Below are 25,795 nucleotides of genomic sequence, written 5' to 3' on the forward strand. Positions count from 1 at the left end.
CTGAAAGAACATTTTAGTAGGCTAATAGGGCTGCATATAGGTGGCGCACAATGTCACCGAGACAGAGGCGCACCTATAATTGCAAAGGTGAGCGCGAAGGGAAAAATGGATTCTCGAATGTGGTAACTTCCTTTCAACATAATAGACCAATCAGGTTGGGTTACATAGTATTGGTGCTATCGCGTCCCTCCCTCACCTTTTGGAAACAGCCAATAGACCAGCTCCCTTGGGAGATTGACTACAAGAAGAGAGGCAGAACCAAGCGCAGGTAACTAAGAAAAAAATAGCGAGGAGGAGAAAAAACCCTTAGGGCTTGTTATGGGGTTAGAGTGAAAGAAACCACGATTTTTTTCCAACCTTCTTTACCAGTTAAACCAGTAACTCTGGATAGAGCACACAAGTACCGGATCAGGTAGAGTCTGTGGTCGCAAACTCTTTCGTCCTCTCTTCGAAAATAATCTCCTTTTCTTCTTCGTTTACTGCAATTGAATTTCCAGCTCTTTTGTTTGCTTCTCTTATCACTTGGAGGAAGGTGAACCCTCGTGTTATTTTTTTTGGTCTTTGCTTTTAATTGTAGTTTTTACCCTTGTGGTCCCTGATGGCTTCGCACAGTGATACTCTGGTGGTGTTCTTTGGGGCAACAGCTGGTGCAAATGGGGGTAAACTGGGTTCGGATGAGAGGGAATTAATTCTCTTGGTGTGGCAAATTGTGGATCTACATGAGAAAAAGGTACGGACCTTCTGACCCGTTGAAAGGTGTCTAAACGTGGTTCACTATTTAATGCCATACAAGTAGCCCATAATTAAAATACTACCTTGACAGCTGACATATTTGTTAACGAGGTACGTTTATAGACGTTTTGTAAAGCGGGGTTAAATTGTTTGACAAACAAACGGGCGACCATCACAAAGTTTCACAACACTCTTTGTGTCGGCCTTGGATGTAAATTGGCTTGCATGGTGTTTTATAGAAATCTAACACTAAGTTAACCCAGACTGAAAATAAGGGTGAGAGAAACGTACCTTTTTAAGAATATGTCAGAGCCATAGCCTGTTATTAGCGTATAGGCTACCGGTGACGAATTAGTTCTAACTGCTTTGCCACTACATTGTTAATAATAATAAAAATATCTTGCGGTTATATTGCAGTGTTTTGCACATGGCTTCTCTTGGTGTGTTTGAGAGGGAGACCGTAAGCTTTGATCAGGCATAACTAGTATTTCTGTGGTAGGCCTTCGGTGCGTGGTGTATGAACCTCAATGTTGCAAAAAAGCAACATGCTGTGAACTCCTGGGTCTCATTAACAGGTGGGGAAACTTCAGAGACGTCTAGTAAAGCCGGACTCATTGGATTTAACAGAACAATGTAAAGAGGAGACCGGCCTGACCGTGGACGAACTTTTGAAGGCCGAACCACTGGACAGCGTTCTTCAACAGGTGAGCTGAATTTCAACTGATGACCTGCTGTGCTCGATGTAGAAATAGACTTCAGGTGGTGTGGCGCTTCCTTAGTGCTTTGTGGTTCAAGATTTTTTTAAAAGAATGTATTATCACATATATTTCATACCGAATTAAATATAATCAGGTCCTAGCATAATAGCCTATAGCATGTTGCCTATGTCTGAAGGTAGGCCTATCCTTGAGTGCCAAATCATATTTAGTAAGCTTTAGAAAGTCACTATCTCCACTGCTGGTAGGTCTAGAAGTTGCTGTGGGAAGATGGGCAGGGCAGTGCCAGAGGCTTGGAAGGGGGAGAGAGCGCAGCAGGTCCGGTCTTGTTTTAAGGCTGAGGCACTCCACAGACATCTGGAAGGCGGAATGTTTACCTGGGAGTGCACCACCCTCCTCTAAATGTCAGCCCTCTCACAGGTAGGAACGAGACGGAGGCATGAGAAGCTGGCCAAGGGTGGGAATGAGAAATTGGGGTGATTTGTTTTTGGAGAGAGAGTGGGGGGTATAGAGAGTGAGGGTAGAAACCAACACAACCTGTTGGTCCACTGACGGTGTGGATGAGGTGTTTTCTTTTGGCCCTGTTAAGACTCAGGTGGGTCTTTCATGACCAGGATGTGAATGAGTTTTAGGTTCCTCATAACCTGTGCCGGTATGTTTTGTCAAAAGCGCATGTTGCCAAACGTGTTTCTCCACCTCTGTGCTGAGAGAATGTGTTTGCAGTTTGAAAACTCATCCCTGCCCTCCATTATTTCGTATACTAACCCCTAATTGTTTTGTCCTCCCTTCAAAAGGTTACGGTCTCTATACGGTTAGAGATTAGCCTGTGTTGCCTCCCAGCAATCGTTGATACTAGAGCTCAGTGTAATGAAGTTGATGTTTTTATTTAAGATGAGGCTCCCACTGATTGGCCCCTTTTCGCAAATGTAGCTGCAGTGTTTTCTTGTACGTAAATATTAACCAGTAAAATCAATTGCACTCATTCACTTAATTGTGAAATGTGTTCTTTCAAGTGATCAAGATTATTTATGTTGCCATATTGATTTGAACAGTTCGGCTGCAGTGGCAAGTCTTTAGGAAAAGTAAATAAGGAGAAGGGTTATTTTGTTATTATAAATGACCGCTTTTAAGCACATGTAATTCTAACTTCCCACTTTTGCTTGATTTGCCCCCCACTAACTAACTATTGAGCTACACATAATCATAGTGATTTATAGATAGATGTGTGTTTTCATTTATTTATGTTTTCATTAAAACTTTTATTCACCCACTGTAAATCATTTGCATAATTTGATAGTAGCCAATTTGTCACAGGTCCACACATAGCCATAACTTGCTTCACTTGAGTTTTGGCTTTTTCACCAGCACTTGAAAGATTTAATATGTGAGTGAGGGGAAGACACTCGTTTGGAGAGGAGGGATAGAGCTAGAGGTAGTTTTACGGCCCCTGGCACCTTATCTTGTGTATCTTGCTCTCTGCACCTGCTGAAGAACACTATCTGTGGGAAAGGAGTGACGTTGCTTCACCTGTGCGAATTAGCCAGAGCTGATCCGGCAAGCCCTAGCTAGAGCCTGGCAGGGAGCAAGCCAGAGCCTGTGAGACCTGCCTCGCCTCGCCTCTCCTCTCCTCTCCTCGCCTCGCCTCACTACAGGAAGCACGAGGCTCCCAGGCTTTTTAGACTAGCAGGGATGGACAGCAGATCTAAAATGCAAATCCATCCATGTTACGTTCATGTGGCTGAACCGGTAGAGCCAGGTGCTAGTAGCATCAAGGTCATGAATTTCATTAAGGAGTTCACGCACTGACATAAGTGTGTCTTTCCTGTGCTGTACGTTACTGTAGTTGAACGATTTGTGTGGATAAATCGTGTACATGCTCAGACATTGGGCAACGTGTGTGAACATCAAAATATCTTGTAGTGGCATTTGATGGTAAATGTCAGATTCGACTCAATGGGAGTGAATGGGAGTTCAGATTTTGTCGGTCTAGTTTGTGAAGTCTCCAGGTTACTGTGCCTTTAATGCCCCAGCTGTCCTGGCACTTCCTGGTGCCTTATCTTGCAACCCCCCCCCCCTTCTGTGTTTCTGTGTGTTGGCCTGGGCCACAGTGTACAAACACGTCAGCCTTGCCACAGAGCAAACATCCCTCGTCCGAGAAGAGTTGATCAATAGCATGGGTGCTAAAGATCAACTGTGTCACTTTCACTGACTGCACCGCCACAATGTCCAGCTATCATTTCAGATGAGAAAATGAAACTGGTGCCTGATCCCTTTTGAATTCCATCCCATCTTTTATAGTTGGCTTTTTGAGTCATTTTCTTTACTGCTGTTATTACAGCAGGAAGTTGTTTTTTTGCATTTTCGCTCCACTCTGACCCATTATGTAGGCTGTTGTTTGCCCCCAGGCAGAAAGAAGAGCACCTAAAACACGTTTACCTGCACCCGTCTCTGCTCTCATTTGAGACTTAGCTCTAATGGCAGAAAGGGTGAGGCCTGAGGTGTGTCAATTATACCTTAAACCATTTGTGTTGCACTTGCTAATCCCCAGGGCTGATTTGCGCAAGGTGGGACCGCATAGCTGTGAAAACAGCCGTGAGTAAACAGTGTGACTGGGTGTCATGCGGGGGTGTTATTGTGCCAACCCCTTATGTCCCTGCATTGCAGAACAGGACGCGGGTCAGGATTACAGCGCTGGTATTTACTTATTGTGTTGATACATGGGTTGGTCTCCAGACATGGCTGCCATTTTGTGCTGCACTGTGGTAATCAGCCTTGGCATCGGTTTTGGTGAGCTTGGTCTCTTAGTCCTGTTTGACTAGATGGAACAGCGTCGGGTGTGTCTACAGAAGAACCTTGAAGAATGTGGCTGAATGAGATTATTACGCCCTGACAATCTGAACCCGCACTCACCCCACCCTCTCTAATCATGCCTCTGTCTGTCTGTTGTTAAAAGCTCTAACTACCTGCTTAATCTATGTTTACAAGATTTAATGACTTAATTGCTTTATGCAGCTATGATGGACCCTCAGCTTGACATAGGGTGGTGTAGTAGTAGTGCCTGATACAACTTGAATGTGGTTGAGATGATTATGTGGATGCCTTTTTTTATGGTTGCTACTGGGGTTTATATTTCCTAGCTGTCCTCTGGTATCTGAAGTCACTGGTTGTGTGGCTGGTGTATCAGGCTTGAGCCAGATGTTATCACTAGCCATTATGAAATGTGGAGTAGGCCACAATAGGAGTGGCTGTCTTCCTCCGTGCATGCTGGGATGGCTCATCAATCAGTAACCTGTGATCTAACTCTTGTTGGCAGTCAGAATGCTACAACCTTCTCACAAGTGCCATTATCCAACGTCATAGCACATATGGCATTGGGAAGGGTCACAAACATTCTTTCACTTTGTCTTAATTGTCAGCCACTATTGGACTTTGGTTGGAAACGATTGGGACATTAAATGAATGACGTTACTAATATTCACACTCACAGAAACGCACATGCTCTGCTAGGTCATGTTCAGGTCTACTAAATTTGGTGAAACACAGTTAAGCCCCTAAATATGATCAAAGAGAATAACGTAAACCAGGTTGATGACCTCTGTTCAGAAGCAGCAGTTTCTGTAACTGAATGACCACAGCTAACCGCCAGAGTCAGACTTATCTTCTCTCTCTTGCTTGCTCTCTCTCTCCCTCCCTTGCTCTCTCATAGAACAGCATGCTGAGGCACGACAGTGCTTCAAATCACTCAGTCTGAGACCTGTCGTTAATAGCCAAAGGCTGTGTCCAAAAAGTAGAAATTTGATTGGCTGCTCTTACGTGAGCTTGAAAGAGAGGCAGAGTGGGGCGGTTCCACATTAGTAGCTTCCTATGAAAGGCAAATGATTGTTTTCTGGGTCAAATTTTGAAGGTGCTTTGTTTTGTTTTCACTTGGGTGGGGTGATTAAGTACATGCCGGTACTGACAACACTAAAAGGGAAAGAATTCTGCTCATAAATTAATTATTTTGCTTACACCAACACAAAAGATGTCTGCAGTGTTTTTTTTTTTTATATATATATTTTTTATTATTATTATTATTATTATTATTATTATTATATATATATATATATATATATTTTTTTTTTTTTTTTTACCCCAGGTGTCTTGTTGGTATGTCTTCATGATGGTTTAACATTAATTAAGCAAGCAGCCTGTGCTTATATACCTGACAAGAAATCATTTTTATGCACTTAGAAAAATGTTTGTTTTGGATCAGAGTTGGAGGGCTTTCCCTTTTCGTTTTGTTCTCAATTGGGTGATGGGGGTTGTTGGTGACCTAACACAGCAATCAGGAAGAAGTTTACAAAACAAGTGCATTTGACTCAAATAAAGGTGGTGTTTGTGACTAAACAAAGGTATTGTGTGTATAATGGCAAGAACTGTGCTGGCTGTTGTTTCTGAGGAGCCCAAGTTATCGTTTCACTTGTTCATTGAAATCCTTGATCTTCTAGTGATAGCTAGATGGCAACCTCTGTGTGCCAAATGTGAAACCTGTCCAACCAGCCCACACCTGCACAGTAAAGCCCACACCTACCAAGCAGAGAACAGCCTGTACACAATGTATTGCCTAAGATGTCTTTACAGCAGATTTAATGACTTGAGAAATGAGTCAAACTCCAATATAAACACTGTTTTTGTTTGCTGAAAACTACAACAAAAGCCCCAAGGTGCTTTTTAGATGCTTTACAAACATCTATTCTGTGACAATTGGTCTCTCTGGTGTTGTTAAAACAATACTTCTATAATGTTGTTGAATCGTTTTTGTCATGGAAACCTAAGCAAGCATGCACATGGCTTAGGCTAAAAGGCCTATGTGTCAGCCATATTATCTCCAAGTAACCTCTTTTTTTTTTTGGTTATTTTCTTTTCTTTTTCCTCCTTCCTATCCACACTCCCCACTCTGTAGTTCCAGCAGTCGGTGTCTGCAGAAGTGAAAGCCCTTGGCAGAAGTTCTTACACGCTGTGCGTTGATGGCCCTTTGATAATTCGACAGGTTCTCCACCCAGAAGCTTCCAAAAAGGTAAAGCTGGTGGCTCCACCACACGCCAGCACTGCACACGCCACATGTAAACCACTGACGTTGTCCCCTGATGGATTTGAATGCACTGCACGCTGCACAATGTGTAGTTTGCATCCTGTGAATTTAAATGTAATGTAAATGTAACTGATAATGGAAATACGGTCCTACAGACAATGAGGTGTCCAGATATTTGTCAGTGGGATGTTGCAACCCCAATGTCTTTATTGGCCTTGCACATGCTAGTGACTAGCGCATGATGTTGAAATCATGTGCTCCTCTGTGACTGTGATGTGGCCATTCTTGGCAGTATTTTGTGTAATGCTCACATTTCATAATCGGCCCACACGTGTAGGTTTATTTGTCAGAGTCTGAGATTTTGTAGCATATGCTAGACACCTGCCAGTCTTGACCGATTCTGACTTGTCCTCAATCTTTGTATTCAATACCATTTTGAAGTTCCCATAGAGTTGTTGTGTTCAAAGTAAAGAAATTCTACTCGTGCTGTTTTGAGGTGACACTTGACTGTCGGCTGTTTTCCAGAATTTGGTCCTGCCCGAGTGTTTTTACTCCTTTGTGGACTTGAAGAAAGAGTTTTACAAATGCTGTCCCAACGCAGGCCCCGCCAAAGACCTCACCCTGCCATCCATGCTGGACTGTATCCTTTCATCTCCCACAATAGGAGTGCTAACGCCTCCATGACTGTTTGTGCTGAAGAGCATATTTATTTGAACTGTTCAAAGTTGTTCAAGCCTTTGTCCGCATTTCCTTTAACCGTATGAATGCAGATGTATGTATACCTCCCGTTACGGATCAAATGGCGGGGGCAACAGAGGTGGAGAACATGGTCCAGGTCACACTACACATCCTGGCTGAGCCTTACAGTGAGTAAACCACAGCCACCCATCCACCCACTCAGACCACCAGTCTCCACGTGTATTAATTGTGGCTTGGAATGCTGGGATAAGATGAGGCAGTTTGCCAGCCTGTGTGGACCTGTACCAAGTGCAGCCCGAGTGACTGGGTTCAAATTGTTGCTTGTCCGAGACATGCAGATGATTCATGTTTGAACGCACTGGCAGAAGTCAAGAATTCAGCTACTGACAATGGGGTCTCCCTGCCCTTTTTGTGAAAAGCAAGAGCATGTTGGCTGTAAAAACAAAACAAAAAACAGACCAGAAAACTGGCCTGAAAGTTTAGAAATTTAGATGTAGGTCATTTATGATCATATCAGGGAGCCTTTGCTTCACAAATAACCAAAATTGTCATACCATTTGCAGGTCACAAGTTCACAGGTTTTGAAGCTGTCAAGTACAAGTTTGAATCAGGAGCATGGTAAGTGCAAAATTGGATTTTCCAGCTTGCATTTCACAGCTTGTCATATTACCAATTATCCACATAATTGTTAATTCAGTGCCTGAATATGGACCTGCGTGTGTGTACTGTATGTGGGAATGTGCTTATGTGCTTAGACCAATCCAAATAGCATTTGTAGTAAATGACTGCTTGTGGCACAGCAGCAAAACTGAAGCAGTGGACAGTGAGACGGTCATCCGGGCCAGGGGGTTGCCATGGCAGTCCTCCGACCAGGACATTGCACGCTTTTTCAAGGGCCTCAACATTGCAAAGTAAGTAATGCAACATCTTTTATGTCATTTTGACCATTCATTTTTTTTGGTGTATGAAAAAAGATGTCTAACGTGTGTGTGTGGCAGGGGTGGTGTTGCTCTGTGTCTGAATGCTCAGGGAAGGAGGAATGGCGAGGCCCTGGTGCGTTTCATCAACTCTGAGCACAGAGACATGGCACTGGAGCGTCACAAACACCACATGGGCAGCCGCTACATAGAGGTGAGACTCGCACTGCACACCTAAGGTCTTGTGAGTAGGGAACATTTTGAGGTTCTGTCTGGTTGGTTGTTGCTGTTCCTTTGTTGATCCAGTCTGTCTTTTATCTTTGCAGGTCTACAAGGCCAGTGGTGAGGAGTTCCTGAAGATTGCTGGAGGTGAGACTTTGTGTGCCAGCTCACATTAAATTCAATCTGCCCAGATTTCCTTCCCCCCCCCCCCTACCTGCTGCATGCGTGCAGGACCTTAATGCCACGCATCCACAGACAGGCTACTCTATAGTGAGAGCTTGTGCAGTCAGGCTCGTCCTGTGACACCAGCGACACACACACTACATACACACTATGTACATCCACCCACTCACATACACACTACATACACACTACGTACATCCACACACACACACACTACACACACACTACGTACATGCATGCACGCACACACTCACACACACACACACTACATACACACTATGTACATCCACACACACACACTACACACACACTACGTACATGCGGACTCACACACACTATGTACATGCGCACACACACACACGCTCTTCCCCAGGGCTCATTCTCAGAGGCTTATCCTGTGGGAATGAAAGGGCCTTTGTGAGCACGCTCCTGGACCTGCCTCTCTGTGGCCAGCTGCTGGAAACTCTACTCCCGTCCAACAGCGGCTCACCTGTGCTCACCTGTGTGCGGCAGCCCCCTGCCAGGGCCGCGCAGAGAGCGCCGATACCCAGGGGAGAGAGGGGGGCAGGCGGCCGGTGAAAAGCCCGGCTCTGACACCACACAAAGGGGGTGTAAAGACACAAAGGGCGGGCCGATATTAGTGTGTTTGGGGGAGGAAGGAGCAAAGGCAGATTCACTCGGCAGATAAACCCTGATAAACGTACACATACGCTGCAGGACTTTGCTCAGACACCAACAGATCAATAATGTTTGACTAGTATCTCCCACCATAATTGTGTAGCCAGACATTTCCCCCCCAGAAAACAAAACCTTAATACGTGTGACAATCATTCACGTAATATAGAGTACAAGAAAATACCTGCAGTACATTTTATTTGGAACTTCATTGCGTACATTGCGAGTCTGCACAAGCCAACTTTGATTGTGCTCACATCATACATTTTCATGTTCAGGGATTTTGGCCAGAAATGTCTTAAGTTGATGTGCAAGTGTTTGTTGCTTGGCATTTCAGTGTGTCCTACGAGATATTGACGTTCACCTCTCCAAACTGTTTACCGTAGGCACATCCAACGAGGTGGCTCAGTTCCTGTCCAAAGAGAACCAGGTGATCATCCGGATGCGTGGCCTGCCCTTCACCTCCACCCCCCAGGATGCACTGGGCTTCCTGGGCCCCGAGAGCCCAGTGACTGACGGCACCGACGGGCTCCTGTTTGTCAAGTACCCAGACGGGCGGCCGACGGGCGACGCCTTTGTGCTGTTTGCCTGCGAGGAGTACGCCCAGAACGCCCTGAAGAAGCACAAGCAGATCCTCGGCAAGAGATACATCGAGCTGTTCCGCAGCACGGCCGCTGAGGTGCAGCAGGTATGTTGGTCCGCAAAACGAATACTACTTTCTCCTAAAGAATTCCAACTTTCATGTGGTCAAATCTACTAAGCTAGAATAACTTTTCTGTTTTCAATATGTTGCCGTTGATTATATGCTGGTGAAGTACAAATTGTAGCAGACTAGTAAACAGCTTTTAAGGACGTTATATAGCTCTACTGTCACTTTTCTCTTCAGTCGTTGTATTCACACATAGCTAGCTATGTGTGAAAACGCTGCACTCTGGAAGCATAATGTTCACGCTGCATTGTTTTTAATCAGCTAACAATTCCGTTGTTCAACATTGGCATTCTCACTTCCCTGTATTCTCAGGTGCTGAACCGCTACATGTCCACTCCTCTAATCTCCACCCTGCCACCTCCTCCCATGGTGCCGGTTCCTGTACTGGCCACCCCGCCCTTCCTGGCAACAGGCACCACGCGGGATTGTGTCAGGCTCCGGGGCTTGCCCTACACCGCCGCCATCGAAGACATCCTGGAGTTCATGGGAGAGCACACCATCGACATCAAGCCCCACGGGGTTCACATGGTGCTCAACCAGCAGGTGACTGACTCTGCCAGCTCGCTCAACCGAATTAATGTGACTCCTCTTGTACAAGCTTGTCCATTTCATAAGCTTCTTCAGAACAAATAAATTTGCTGTGACTCAGCAAGCATCTGACTCTTGTACAAGTACGCACACTTCATTAGATGGATGGATGGATAGATAGATGGATACTTTATTGATCCCCAAGGGGAAATTCAAGGAACAATAACATCAATCTAATACATATTAACACGTGGAATGCATAAAAAAAACTCCAACTATTGGCATGAATGGCTTGTACAAGCTTAAAGTACTTCTTAGAGATCTTAGAGTAGACAATTGACATAAACTGTACATGAACTGCAGTACAGTTCATCTTTGCCTGACTTTACGAGTAATACTATGCAGCACAATCGCAGTGTGCAACAGCAGTGTAGTTTTCTGCAGACTTTTTCCAGACTGAAAGCCAATTGCAGACTAAGTCCATTTTTTCTGTGTAGACTCATCATCCTGCTGTGCCGGAGTGTTCAAACACTTGCCAGGCTTTTTACTGATGAGATTTTCCAGGTAGGAGTCCAAGTAAAACTCTTCTCAATCCATCTTGCCACCCAATAGGGGCGCCCATCTGGCGATGCCTTCATACAGATGAAGTCTGCTGACCGGGCCTTCATGGTGGCGCAGAAGTGCCACAAGAAGATGATGAAGGACCGATACGTCGAGGTGTTCCAGTGCTCCACCGAGGAAATGAGCTACGTGCTGATGGGGGGTACCCTCAACCGCAGTGGCCTCTCCCCTCCACCCTGCAAACTACCCTGTAAGTCCTCCTGTTCACACATCGGTAGACCTGGTGTAGTGGTTGGCATTGCCGCTTGGCAATCGACCCGGCTTCTATTCAGTCGATTAATATACGTCAATTTGACTGAAATGCTAAGGCCTTTGAATGCTAATTATCTCTTACCCTCACCTAGTTCCCCCAATGGAACAATAACCTATAGATTGTCATGTGCTGTGGCACTTGGGGTTTGATGGTCCAGAGTAGCTAGGACAGTAGCAGACTGCTGACTGAGTGAAGCAGGGTTGTGCCCAGTGCCCTGCCGGTGTATTTGCCATTCATATCAGTATAGCCGTTTGGAGATAAGATTCCAATTTATCTTCAAGGAAGAAATGGCCCGGCCTGGTGCAACTGCAGTCACCCTTTATGAAACCACACAATGTCAAACATCCTGTGTCAGCAGCGGTCGGGCCAGACCATGTACTGGCCAGAGAGATCTCCTTTTGGCTTAGTGACCTTGCTGTAATCATTAGTGTGTAATGATTAGCAAGAGTTACTGGGTCTACAGTGGGCTTTGTAGGGGCAGTACAACCTGGGGTCAGTCGTATGCAGGGTCAGTGGGTGAGGGGAGGAGAGTCCTTTGTCTTTGCAGCCAGAGTGTTGATGAGGGAGAATGCATAGGCTCCCGCATAGCCCTGCTCAGCCTGTTTGTGTGTAAATATCTGGGGAGGTGCGATTTGTTCTCTCTCTTGCTCCTTCTCGCTTTCGCTCTCTCTGTGGGGGTGTGTGTGTGTTTGCACTTAACCCAAATCTCCCCAAGGACGTTTAGTCTCTTTCCCTCCCTGTGTCCTTGCCACCAGAACATGAGTGCTTTGCCCAGTCCTCTCCTGCACATAGTGTTGGATGTTTACATTACCTGGCCATTTCTTAAAGGCTTAATGAAGGCCCTGCTCACTTCATGTAGGCTGTCTGTTCTCTGCATACAGTTGAGCCTTGCTTTGTGACTGAATAACCGTGCTCTGGTGTTGATGACGTCTCCACGTCCTGTGCACAGGTCTCTCTCCCCCGACGTACGCTGCCTTCACCAGCCCTGCAGGCCTCCTCCCCACTGAGGCGGCCCTCTACCAAACCCCCCTGCTGGCCACGCCGAGAACTCCCCAGCCAACGCATACGGCCGCCCCAACCCTGGCCTACTATCCCCCGCAGCCACACGCCCAGCTCTACATGAATATGAACATGAACTACACAGCCTACTACCCCAGGTAACTATCCAAATTTGCTGTGTGTCTGTGTGTGTGGTGTGTGTCATCAAGGTCTTATTCACTGTGAATGAAGTCAAACCGTTTTCAAATGCCAGTAGTCATTTATAGAGGGAGAGCAGCTTCACAGAAGAGAACTTCTGACGGCAAATTTGAGGAAAAGTCGGTAAACCACCCTTCTTACCTAATTTGAGGGTGCTGATTCTGAATATTGTCTTTACCAAGCTCAATTCTGAGTTCTAAGCCGCATAATCAGCATTTTAACATACAATAGCGATTATTTTTGCTTATTTTTCCCTAAATTGGGTTGATTTCAAAAGTAAATCACTAAAACCAAATAAAAGTGTTCTCTAAATACATGTTTGAGCATTAAAGAAGCCATACTATAGTTTATTAACATATTTAATGGGAACATGATTACAGTTAACATGTGATAAACTCGGAAATTCTAATCAAAACACAACCATATTTTTATTGCTAACATAGTGAGTCACTCGTGGTGTTTAATGCATTTCATCACAATAACAAATTGCACAGATAACCTTCAACTCAGAATATATCCTACAGTACATATGAACTTATATAGCGGGAATAAGCCTAATGCAGAACTGCATCTACCATCAGCAACAACCGGCAAGTAAAAAACATTTTACTTCTAGTAACACTGGATTTGGTATGTGTGCTTGCCTCCATACTAGAGCTTGATAATGTGCTCTTCTAATATGCCATTGAGCAGCATCACTTGTTGGTGGTAGAGCCTCCGATCCTCGACATCTAGAAAACAGAGTGGCTCTGTCATAGTGTTGTCACGATACCAAAATTATGACTTCGATACAATACCTGCCATAAATATCTTGATACTCAATACTGAAACGATATCCAAATCCTAAAATATCTGGAAAAAGAAAGGAAGCAGGCCTCCTCCAAGTGAATTATTGAGTCATTGGTGTTGAATTTGGTGCACTTTTGGTCAATTCTGGGTTGACCAAAGGAGAGGAGTTCTAAACTTCCTACATAATTATTATTTTTGTAGTCAGTAAAATAGTAGTTTGTGTGTGATTAAGTCCTTTATTGTTCGTTATAGCTCATTTATATTGTGTGATGTTTTGGCAATAAATTACCTTTAAATAGACAAAGTAGGCTAGATCAAGGTCAGTGTTCAAATTACTGCATACCAATCACTTAATGCTATGCAGAAGAGCTTAATCTTTAGGTCATCTGATGTAGGATACCCTAGGCCTTCCTGTGTTTATGGGATTTCTTTGACAGTTGCAAAGGGAAAAAAGTAAAGATAGTCTTTTCTGTAGTTCTGTGCTCCCAGTGTTATTTAATAAGTACTTTTCAACCACTCTTTGGGTCTTAATCAGATAGGCCTACACCATTATTACATTACATTACATTACATTACATTTGGCTGACGCATTTTTAACCAAAGCGACTAACAACATGGTAACAGTTAAGTTTTAAAGCAATTCTCTCAACAATTTTAGGACAATTTAAAAACGATAGAGTACGAATAAGTGCATCAGTGAGTGCTGTTTTTAAACGGTTGAGTGTCAGTTCAAGACGGCTGGTAAGTGCTAGCATCAGCAAGACTTGTTGTAAGTGGTGCTATGAAAGGAGATGTTTTCTATGGGTCTTGAGGAGTTTTTTGAAAATGGAGAGGGATGACCCTGCCCTTGTAGGAACTGGCAGTGTGTTCCACCAATGAGGAACAACAGATGAGAAAAGTTTGGATTGGCCTGAGTGTATCTGTTGCAATATCTGTGTGCATTCCTACATTAGGTCTATTTCTTTGATAGTCAACATTATTTGCTACCACATAACAAATACCAATTAACAATACAAATGTTTCTTACAACCTTTCCTGCATACTTTGCATACATACTGCATACATGTGCTGCAGTCAGATGGGTGTCCTAAAGACCAAGGCCGTAGTCATGATGTCAACATTGGGGGGGGGGACCAAATCTGTGGTGGGGTCTGAGGGCCATGCACAAAATATTATTAAAAATCACAAACAAGTTGTTACGACATTTTTTCCAACTTGTGTGCCGTCGCCACATTTGATTCCTACGTTTTGCCTGCATGGATGCGCGATCGAGTGCGCATCTAAATAATATGCAAGATCCAACAACCATTTCTAAGAGGCCTATAAACAGGGTAATTCCTGGCATTAGTACTAGCATATGAATGCATTATTTATGGTGTAAGACATGTGAAAGAAATGAATCACACAGGCTTTCACAAATTCATTCATTCATTTAAAATAAAACTTTTCACTTTCGCTATCATTGCGAGAATAGGTTACAATATGGAAAATGTTTCAAAGTTCCCTTTGAGTCTGATCGGCTCCAAAAATGTATGGGATTTCCTTACCCTGTGCTACACCTTTCCAACAAGTTTTGTGAGAATTGTGAGCTTTTGCGATATCGTTGCCAGCCCTACCTCACCGCAGTAGGATCAGAGAGGGTTAAAGCGGAGCTAGTACAGTAATCAAGGATCTTTGGTAGGGTGCAGCAAATGGAAGCTTTTGATAGCGCACGCCACTAACGAAAAACTAGGGTGACCAGATTTTTCCAGGACATGTCCTCTTTGAGACCTTACAAATCGTCCAGAATTTTGTTATTCTAGAGCCTCAAACGTGTTTACAGCGAAATTGCATTGCGTTTTTCCTCTGTCGTTCACAAATAAGTTCAAAATAGCCTTTTGAGGCAGTGTTTTCTCTTATGTCCTCTTTTTCACAAACTGAAAAGAGAGAGAGAGTCACCCTAGAAAAACGGAAAACCACCAGGTCAAACCACTCAGGGGTGTAGGCTACTCTGGAACCATCACTAGGTCACTAATTTGTGCGTTATTTATGTTTGATTACATTTCAGATGATGGTGGTTGTTGGTTTCCTGTAGATTTTATTTATTTATTTTTCTATGTCCATATATTGGGGGGGACATTTTGGTCATATTTGAATATTGGGGGGGGGACACGTCCCCCTCAATGTCTATGGTGACTAGGGCCCTGCTAAAGACATAACTAGATCTTGAGCATCTATTACCAGTGTTGAATGAGCAGTTTTTGCAGTGATCACTACTGGACATTCCACATTGCTAGACAGCACTTGAGTGAGGATAGACTTATTTCCACTTCACAAATAACCATCGCTATCTGCAATAGCTACAGTACAGGGACATTAATCAGTTCATAGCTGAGGATTTGTCCTAGGTCCACTTCCCTTTCAGAGTCATATGCAGTAATGATGCACTGGAGAATGTTTCTTTTTGTTGCACTATAAAGGATATTTTGTCTAATTTCTTTGCAAATAATGCAATCTCCATAGCACTCTTCAGCAACCCTCAAATATGCACACTCTTCCATTTTTTTGCATGGCTGGAATTTGAATGATAGGAAAGAGCACCAGTGAGATGTTTTAACTAGGCAAGCACAGTCACCCTTACAGTAAAATAAAATACAGTGTAAATCCTCTGTAGAACTGACAACTCTTCATAATAGTTAGTGACAAAGTACTTTCTACAGAAAAATGAGCAGTCACCTACTATTCTATCAATTTATTATCAAGGAATCTATTTTGCTTCTAACCGTCATACTGAATTTTAGCTATTATTTCAATTTATATTTTAATTTTAGCTTATTTTCATTTGCTACTTGAGTCATTGGGGTAATTCCTGTCCTGTCCTACAACATAACAAATAATTGTGTGAAATAGCCCCTTTACCGACTTTTCCTCAAATTTGCCAACAGGACTTTTTCTGAACGTTTGTTAGCTATCTGCTCTCCCTCTATTATTCATAGGAGATCAAATAAATGTCACTGTTCAGAGTCAGCAAAGTCTATTGTTTATTCCAAATGAAGAAAAAAATATTTTGCAAGTTATGTTTTGACCTATGAAACGAGTGAGCAAATCTATAGCCGTAATATGTAATAAAAAAAAAAAAAAATGAACGTAAACTTGTCTAGCCATTAGCTAGTTTCAGGGAGGAAAGAAAGGAGTCCTCTTAGTTTCAGATAGAGGAAGGAATCTAGTATCGACGTGATTATCCACTGTCCACCATTTCCTCAGTTTCACACTAATCTTTGGTGTGTGTGTCCTCCCCCCTGGCCCCTCAGTCCGCCCGTGTCCCCTTCCACGGTGAGCTACTTCGCGGCCCCCCCGGGCTCTGTGGCGGCGGCCGTCGCTGCCCAGCCCAGCCCTGCCATGCTCCAACACGGAGCGCAGCACGGGGCGCTGGTGCGCATGCAGGGCCTGCCTTACAACGCCGGCGTCAAGGACATCCTCAGCTTCTTCCAGGGCTACCAGGTGAGCTTTTGATCTCTTTACTGCGCTTTATAAGAATCGTAAGCATCTCTGAAGTCTGCGTTCAGCTTTAGCCTTGTTTTAGCAAGACTTCCAGGTGACCGGTCATTGAAATAGATCACTTTTTTTTTTTTCCTGCATTCCCCCCAGTGCTGTTATCCAGCTCTTGTTGTGAATGGGATTTGGTCCACCCTGCATTTAGTGACTGGTGTCAAAGCCGACCCGGCGCTGACTCATTATAATACACAGTAGCTGTGTGTCAGTCAGGGTGACTCAAGCGTTAGGCCACAGAGCTTTCATTTCCCTACTCTTCCTTTTGCCCCAGTCCCCATCGTGTACAGCCCCCCCCCCCCCCCCCCCCCCGCCTCCCTCCAGTGAAGGAGATGGACAGCAGCCTGAGCTAGGGAGTAGCAACATGAGCATTCTGTATTGTTCCTGCTGTCGTCTGGTTGAAAAGCAGACACCACAGTGACCACATTAAAGACCGCTCACAGGCACGTAATTCCCCTCTCCACTTACGGCCAACACACACACACACACACACACACACACACACACACACATACACACACACGTCTGGCCATGTCTCACACTGAAGGAGCTTTTTCCCCAGAGTACTTTAGAATGTACTATATATCTGTATATAGATACAGTATATCTGGTGTTTCTTTTGTGAAGATGCCTCTTGTTGGCACTGAATGTAAAGAATCTGGCAAGCTACCATAAGTACAAGCGCTTCAGTTTTCAGAGCTGATTGTGTCATGACAGAAATTCCACCCCACACCGCTTATGCGGCTGCCCAAGTTCTCTTCCCATGTAACCAAAGCAACAGGGTTCAGCCTGCCTGTACGTTGTTGAACCTCCCTTGTGCATTTTTTCTCCTCTCCCCTTCCCTTCCCTTCCCTCCCCTCCCCTCTCCACTCCACCTTTTTTCTCCTCTTCCCTTCCCTTCCCTTCCCTCCCCTCCCCTCCCCTCTCCACTCCACCTCCTCCCCTCCCCTCTCCACTCCACCTCCTCCTCCACCTTTTTTCTCCCTTGTGGGCTGACACCTGAGTAGGCGGAGTCTTCAGAGGACGGTATGAGCTCTAACAAGCAGTGCTGAGGGGTTTTCAGAAGGGGGGATGGGTGCTGTGCATTCTATTGTGTTGAACTGGGCTTGGGTCCTTTGTTTGTCCTCACTCTCATTCAGAATGGCCAAAAGTCATTTAATGTGTGTGTGTGTGTGTGTGTGTGTGTGTGTGTGTGTGTGTGTGTGTGTGTGTGTGTGTGTGTGTGTGTGTCCTGAGGGAAAGGTGGGTTATGCTGTTGTTGACACTCAACAGCCAAACTCCTTTTGTTGCAGAGCAACATGAGAGAGTCAGTGTGTATTTGAATGAGACTGTAAAATGTAAGTTTGACTTTTGGCTCATCTAGTCTAGATGTACCTGTACTGCTTTAGGTCTTGCTAGTGGATTCCATCCTCTTGGATTCTATGTGCTGTTTGCAGGTGATTCTTTGTAGGGGGTGGAAGTGTGTCGTGTGTGTGTGTGCGCGTGTGTGTAGACCATGTTTTTGTTTTTTTATTATTATTATTTTCTTGTCACCAATGTTTGTGTGTTTGGTCTGTGGGTCACAATTAGGGTCTCATGGGTCTTGTAGTTGTAGGCATTTGTGTGAATTTTGAGTGTTATACTGTAGATACCATTAGAAACTTGTTGGTGTATGAATGTATGAACAAGAGAATGTATGAATGTATAGTATGAGCGAATGAATGAGCAGTATGTGTGCATGAATGAATCCTAAGGCCCTAGTGCTGACTGTAAACCCACTTGTGACTGTAGTACGCTCCCGATGAGTACAGCAGCATGGTTCAGATGAGCGATCAGGCACGGAGTCTGATCCAGCCAAAAGAGTGGCTCTGCCTGTAAGGGAGACCCACAAGGTAAGGACCCGGCATGGCTGCTAACAACCACCTTAGACCTCTGGTCTCAAGCTCCTAACCTCTAATCAGAAACGTGCTCCGATGACCCTCTTCACCCGTCTCGCTAACACTCCTCTAACATGTCTCTCTCTCTCTCTCTCTCTCTCTCTCTCTCTCTCTCTCTCTCTCTCTCTCTCTCTCTCTCTCTGTGTTTGTTTCTTTCTCTCCTACTCCCTCCCTTTCTTTCTCTCCTACTCCCTCCCTTTCAACATCTCTCTCCCTACTCCCTCTCCCATATCCATCTCTCTTGGGTGGTGAAAATTTTGTTCTTAGTAGTTTTTCTGCTACTTGGTTCTCTGTTTTGTTTAACATGGAACTCTTTCTTGAGCGAACTTTCTCGCTTGTGGGATTCCTTAAAAAAAAAAAAGCAGCATTGCCTGGGGTGTTTGTTTGGAGGCGTAGGTGATGGCATAGCAAACTGATTTATTATTTGGGCTCTTAGTAAGACATCTAGCTGTTATCTGTTCTTATAATGCCCATTTACCTTAATCATCTGTGCAAGGTGTAATAAGATGTTTGTATTGGGGTGTTACTGAAATTGCGGACTCAACCTTGGCATGTTATGTTTGTCTGTCCATTCTCCTTTTTGTATAATGGTTCCCCTGAAGTTTGGATTTGAGAAGGGATCAGTTTTAGCTGCATAAGAATATTCAAACGTTTGCATATCTAATTTAGATTTTTCTGTTTCTCCTTGTGTGTTTGTGCGTGTGTGTGTGTGTTTGTGTGTTTGTTTGTGTGTGTGTGTGTGTGTGTGTCCGACCGGTTCCTGCTACAGCTGAGTGCCGACGCCATCCTGGTGCTGTACAACCTGAGTGGCCAGCGCAGTGGCGAGGCCTTGGTGACCTTTCCCAGCGAGGAGGCGGCCAGGCGGGCCGTGGCCGAGCGCTCCAACCAGAACCTCTACGGTCACTCCGTGCGCCTGCTTTGCTGCAAGTGACCAGGATGGGAGGATGGAAAGGGGGAAGGGGGGGGGAAAAAAGAAAACAAAAAAAAATGCAAAAGAGAGGACTGCACTTCACCACTTCACTCCTGACACCGACTGCTTTGTTTTTCTGTGAGAACCAGACCAGCACCTCCCTCCCTCCCTTCCTTCTCTCCTCTCCTCTCCTCTTCTACTCCCACTGGAGGACAGCCAACATGCTACATGTATAAACTCTTATGTACATATTGTATTTATATATACAAACGTGTCTCTAGAAGTCTCGCTCAAAGTGCCTGTGCTGTGTGCGTCAGTGTGTGCATGAGAGAGTGCGTGTGTGGACTTGTGAGCATGGATTCTTCTGGCCCTACACTGTACTAACACCATTCTCTAGTGGTGGAGACGATAAAAAAAGAAAAAAAAATATTCATAAAGGCATTGAAGTCCCTCAAAGTTTGACGGGATGTTTATTTTGCCGAACAAAGTGCTGCATTACGACAAGGAAAGCTCTTCCTATTTAAAACTCATGTCTTTGCTTGTCCCTTGGATGATGTTTGATTTTCCCCCGTAACTGTAAAACTGACATGCCAAGGCTGTTGCAATATAATATTAAAGCCATATGCTGTTGATCACTTAGCCTTGCAGTGCACACTGGAGGGCAAAGGGAAAGCCAAAGCACTACTGATGACTGTCTTGACTAGATGGTCAGTCTAGTCCAAGCCACTGTGTGCAGAAGCGAAAAAAAAAAAAAAAAAATCAAAGCCAAATGTGTCTGTGCTTTTTTGTTGCAGTAAGAAGAAAAAGATGTTATGTTATTCTATAGAAAGTGTCAAAGCACTGTAGAACTCGAAAAGCTTTTTATACTTTGTATCAGATGCTATAATCAAGTATAGACCAAATGTGCCTCTAACTGTGTACTCTTTAGACTTGCATGTCTCGTAAATGTGATTTAATAGTTTAATCCATCCAATCCCCTTAAAAAAAACCCCGTTATTTTATTGAAGCAGGAGCTGAATATTTTTTGTCTGTTTTGCATGCTTTTCATTGTCATCAGTAGATTATCAAAGAGGCTTTTCTTTTGTTGAGTTGATTCTTCGAGGATGTAATTTGTCAAAAACACTTAAAGTGCCCTCCCCAGTCCCCAATCCACTCCCTTACCTTAGGTTTGTTTTTTTAAACCAGCAACGTCCTGCTACGTCCTGTTCCTTCAAGACTGTGACGAGGCAACTGGGACAGTTTCTCTTTCTTGATTTTGCCATGCCAGCATCATTCAGGGGGCAGTGTTAAGGGATGAGTGGGCCTGCAACAGCAGTGCATGTTTGTTTTTTTTCCTCCCCTGTAAACAAGTTTGAAACTTGTTTGAGTTTAGAAATGCTCTCTCTTGTGACTCCTGTATGTTGACAATAAATCAAAAATGCTCCTTGACCCTGATTCAATTATTCCTTGCTATGCCAGTACATATTTCCTTGGTCCTTGACGCATGGTGCATCCCTTTATGTGGGTCTTATTAATTAGTGGAGAGGCTTTCTGGTACCGATCATTTCAAAGAGAGCTTGAGGTTCTACTCAAATAGAAATATTTCCAATACTTGTTATTTAAGAGAAAATACAATATAATAAAACAATACATGTGTATCTGGGCATGTGACATTTCCCAGTGTGCAATTCCTCTGAAATCCTCAAGATGGTGCTGTGGCCTACAATGTGACCTAGCTTTAGTCCATTAGATGCATTATGCAAAAGAATATTTAAACTGACTGTTTTTAACAGTGTAGCAAATAATTATGCATCTTTAGAATGAAATGGACAGTATGATGAGAGAGTTATCCTAAAACATAAAAAAAAACAAATCCTTTGGAGACCAGTGGGGAAGTATCATGTGTAACTCAATCATTTGTAAATGTGACATTTGATCTGACAAAAAAAGACAAAAAGTAATAACTGGGGGTTTTCCTTTTTATTGATACATTACCATAGAAGAGCCTACAATGCAAGGTATTCCCTTTGAATAATTTCAAAAAGCACTGCAGTCTTAAAAATTACAAAATGTTAAAATACAAAATGTACATGAAATGACAATACAAGGCTCCGTAAACATTTGCTAACCTGTATTTCCCTTTTAATTTACAAAACATTTTATATATAGATATATAATATATATGCATATATATGTATATATCACCAACCTTTAGGAATGACATCCACTTTAAAGTATCAAAAATAGAGTTCTAAAGTCTGTTGTTACCTGCATGTAAAATGGGAACATGTTCGGTCTTTGGTTTCCTATAGAAAAGGAGTTACTGTGAGGACTGGTCTTGTCTTAGACATTGAGGGCTTACTAGTAAGGACCCTTGGAACCAGCCCCAGTGACATCCTGCCTCAACAGATCAAACCCAGTCCTAAATTAATCCCAAAGGTTCACACCCAAATCAGTAATCTGTACTTCAAACACAAGTTAAGGCTTTCCTACATTATGTTTGATAGATTAAATTAAATAACTCAAAGAGTGGCATCATGATCCTCAATTGCTATATGTAATGGTTTACATACAACCGGTTAAATGCAGAGGAAAATCATAATTTACTGTCCCATTTTTACCTGATGCTGGATATCACCAAAATCAAGTTGCAGATTTTCATTTTGCATAGCCTCATGGATTTGTGTGCTTTCTCAATATTGAAATCCAAAAAAGTGGAAAAAAAAATCATATCTACAGTCTACTGAATAGAAACACTCAAGAACACAATTTACACACCGTCACACACACTCACACATACACACACACACACACACTCACGCAAACACACACACACATGCAAACACGCATACACACAAACACACACACACACACAATCTGTTAAGACGCTTGCACTGTTTTTTGTCATTTTCATTCTTTTTTTTTAAACCAAGGCAGTAAAGCAAACCCCTCCAAACCTCTCTTGTGGGAATAGGACATGTGGCATGCTAGTCTAACAGAAAGCATCTCAGGAGCTGCTACACCTAGAGGCATCAAGGTTGTCTTTTTTTTTGTTATGATTTTCTTTTCTCAAAAGGCATCAGGCAGGTTCTTAGTGCATAGCAGATTTGTCTCTTTTTTCATTTTCTCTTGGACAAAAATTAACAGTTGTCAATATAGCTATAGTTTTACAAACTTAAAAAAAAACTATGAAGTGACTGTACCTTTTTTTTCCCTCAGAATACAAAAATATACATGCAACATCACTGTCAATTTAGAAAAAAAAATTAAGGCAAGGAGCTGTTACAATTCTTCATAGATTTGTTTGTATGAAACTTCTAACCTCGTTCGCCAAAAAATCTGTAGTTTTAAAGATGAACTGCACCTCGTGACTACATTATTGAGCTCTCAACACCATTCATCATAAAGTCAGTCTTCATGCAAGTCTGCTCTCAAATTCTATTTGAAAATTGTCCCTTGTCCCACAGATTGTTGTAAATTTGTGTTATTGTCTTCATGAATCACAGGGGTATTTCCCAAAGTTGGAATTCCCTGCCCACTATCCGACAGAACACTTGCTCAGAGAAGTTGCGAATAAGAACCATTTCATTTCAAAGCTACATGCTATAAGCGGTCACTGTATTTGTTTGTTTGTTTATTTGTTTGGTTTTTGTACATTTGCCAAACCAACCCTTGAAATGCCCTCCTGTTGCAATGTTGGGACTACCATCCTGATTAACATACAAACTATGCTTGTGAAAATGGACAGTGCTCTACAGTTTCTTTTTGCCAATGGGATATTTTTGTGTGTCTCTGCTATGTCCAAATAGTGCAATTTTGTGACCACACTGCAATTTGAACTAGTCTTTGATTGTCAGGATGCAACATTTCTGTGAATAAAAACCATATCCGCTCTGGGACAGGGTTGATTTGGAAATTATGTGTGTGTGTGTGTGTGTGTGTTTGTGTGACACAAACTCACATACACACACACACATACACACACACACACAAAAATAAATAAAATTAAAATACAACCACTTAATTGTGGTCTGTCTACTGACGTCAAATTCAGCATAAACAGGTTGGGGTTTATTCTGAACGGTAGCTAGGTTTCATCTACACACGGCTGCTTAGAAAAGTGGAAAGTCAAAGGCACATATAATTCCCTCCTCATCTCATAGTATATCATGACCGAGGCTGAACCCCCAGCTATCAACCAAATTCCGTCTCGATTGTCCCTTCCCTTCTATATTCCTAATACAGTAGGGTTGACATGCGCTTCCTACTCTAGCATAAACACACAGTTCGTATCTGCTCATTTCAGTCTTTGACTTTTGACAAACAAAAAATTAAATATTTGTCCACAATCACTCATTGCAAGAAACCACTGTATTGAAACAAAGTAACACTTGACCAACACACTAGCAATCCAAAAAATTGCAACTCTAATGCTATCTAACACTACAGCTAATTCTAAAATAATACGTTTTTTTAGGCTTCAACCACGTCATCAGCACAAAGGTCAACTGTGCAAGAAAAAGTAACTTTATATATTTTAAAGCATCTTCTGTCATTCAAAGCTGCTAGACTTTAATAAGGCATTTGTTAAACCTGAAGAAAAGGTGGGGGAGAGGAGTACAATAAAACAGACTATCTACAATGCTGAAAGGTCACTAGAAGTGTGGAATGTTGCATATTGCCGAACCCAGGAGAGCATCGGACGCATTTCTAGTACTCCTGTACCGAAACAGACGGGGGAGGGGTGGGGATTGCTGGTCAGACAAGCATCACTCTGTGTGTGTGTGTGTGTTTGTGTGAGTGGATACTGCACCTGTATGAATGTGGTAGACCCTTGTTTTCCAGCTATCTCCCAAAGATTCCCTAACACACAGGTTGGCCATTAGAAAAACCCAGGGTAAGCAGATTAAGCATGGCTCTCTTCGTTAGCGCAGACAGATGGGCACTGCAGTGGCCTCATATTGCATAGATTTATCTGATTTTACTGCTTTGCTAGCTGGCAGCTGGATTAGTGAGTCTAATGTTCTGTGAAGCATACCTCTTTGTTAAAATCACAAATCTGAGGTGTGTGAGTGTCTGTATGTGAGCATGTGTGTGTATGTTTGAGCAAGCACATGTAAGCTATTTTTTTTTCTGTGCTATTGCAGACGCAGATGTTATAGGTGAGTAATGGTGTAAATGGGAGAGTATTACGTGCTTGTGCATGTGCATATGTGTGTGTTTGTGTGTGCGAAAGGGCAGGGCGCAGTAGATCTGAGGATGAGTGATGGCGATGACGATGATGATGATGACGATGATGATGAAGAGGAGAAAGGCAGAGTGTGGCTGCAGAGGGGCCGCTGCTGCAGCCGTTAGGGCCGAGGGCTACTGGGCATGACCATGGGGCTGGCCTGCTGCTGCTGCTGCTGTGGCGCTGCGCTGGCTGCGCTAGGACTGGCTGTGGGGTGGGGGGGCCGCGTGGTGAGACCCTGGAGACTGGGACATGTCTCTGCCGATGATCTCGTTTACTGCATTAGAGGACACAAACACAAACACAAACACACAATTGGTATTGGTATATAGCAATCTACTATCATCCAATATTGTCAACAGTCCACAAGGGGACAATTCACACCTAAACTATTTGAAGCATTTTTAAGTCACCCGTTTAATGTCCATCTATTGTTAACAATAGAATTCCATGGGTGGGTTATACGTGTGTTATACGTCAGACCTAAGCATATTTTTATGTTTCATATCAATTTGAGGAGCATAAGTGAAACATACACTTTTAAACAGCAAATTAATGTTATATCTAATATGGATATGCCAATATTTGGTCCGGTCCTCATTCAGGAGAGGTTCTGCAGAATACCAGTAGGTGGCAGTGTTGCCCAGCTGTCGGCGAAGCGCAGCTCAACAATACCAGTGACGGATGGTGAAGAGCTCGTGGAAAATGAAAAAAAAAAAAGACTTGGTATGAAACGCACATACGACAAGTGGAAAGAAAAGAAAAACTCTTCCACTCAGTGGCATCAGTGGTGTGGCATGTCATCCGGGAACAGACTATTTTTCTCTCTCTCTCACATACTGTGTGTGTGTGTGTGTGTGTGTTTGCGTGTGTGTGTGTGTGTGTGTGTGTGTGTGTGTGTGTGTGTGTGGGTTTGAGAG

General features: G+C 43.4%; 2 protein-coding genes across 4 annotated transcripts in view; one reads left to right on the forward strand and one right to left on the reverse strand.

The window, feature by feature from the left end:
• The first annotated feature begins 269 nt into the window (after window positions 1-269).
• Window positions 270-21,094, forward strand: esrp2 (epithelial splicing regulatory protein 2). Of its 3 annotated transcripts, XM_076286963.1 has the most exons (17): window positions 271-412; window positions 578-730; window positions 1,308-1,436; window positions 6,391-6,504; window positions 7,045-7,159; window positions 7,290-7,385; window positions 7,782-7,836; window positions 8,019-8,129; window positions 8,217-8,349; window positions 8,462-8,504; window positions 9,602-9,903; window positions 10,237-10,467; window positions 11,065-11,263; window positions 12,276-12,483; window positions 16,603-16,792; window positions 18,611-18,711; window positions 19,526-19,654. In XM_076286963.1, exons 2-16 carry the CDS (start codon window positions 599-601, stop codon window positions 18,695-18,697), a joined length of 2,145 nt encoding a protein of 714 aa, XP_076143078.1. In that variant the 5' UTR covers window positions 271-412; window positions 578-598; the 3' UTR covers window positions 18,698-18,711; window positions 19,526-19,654. The 3 variants fall into 3 exon arrangements, with proteins under 3 accessions (XP_076143081.1, XP_076143078.1, XP_076143080.1); XM_076286965.1 differs by having other exon boundaries at window positions 271-730; window positions 8,022-8,129; XM_076286966.1 differs by lacking the exon at window positions 18,611-18,711 and having other exon boundaries at window positions 270-730; window positions 19,526-21,094.
• Window positions 21,095-21,606: 512 nt separating this feature from the next.
• The window catches only part of nfatc3a (nuclear factor of activated T cells 3a), a 62,242-nt gene continuing 58,053 nt past the window's right edge, over window positions 21,607-25,795 (reverse strand). Inside the window, exon 10 of the mRNA XM_076286967.1 lies at window positions 21,607-25,152. Within this exon, the coding sequence (XP_076143082.1) occupies window positions 25,073-25,152 (80 nt within the window). The 3' untranslated portion in view covers window positions 21,607-25,072. The remainder of the gene's footprint in view (window positions 25,153-25,795) is intronic.

Source organism: Alosa pseudoharengus, unplaced genomic scaffold (genome assembly GCF_046254945.1).
Source record: "Alosa pseudoharengus isolate Yale_2024_CS ecotype anadromous, Long Island Sound unplaced genomic scaffold, YU_APseudo_1.1 YU_APseudo_1.1_scf_16, whole genome shotgun sequence".
NCBI classification, from domain to species: Eukaryota; Metazoa; Chordata; class Actinopteri; order Clupeiformes; family Clupeidae; genus Alosa; species Alosa pseudoharengus.

Bases quoted from the DNA above. Each gene is read 5' to 3' on its own strand.
- esrp2 (XM_076286966.1), top strand. From the start codon at position 599: ATGGCTTCGCACAGTGATACTCTGGTGGTGTTCTTTGGGGCAACAGCT. The intron at 9,904-10,236 runs GTATGTTGGTCC...CTGTATTCTCAG, and splicing joins CGGCCGCTGAGGTGCAGCAG to GTGCTGAACCGCTACATGTC. The intron at 16,793-19,525 runs GTGAGCTTTTGA...TTCCTGCTACAG, and splicing joins GCTTCTTCCAGGGCTACCAG to CTGAGTGCCGACGCCATCCT.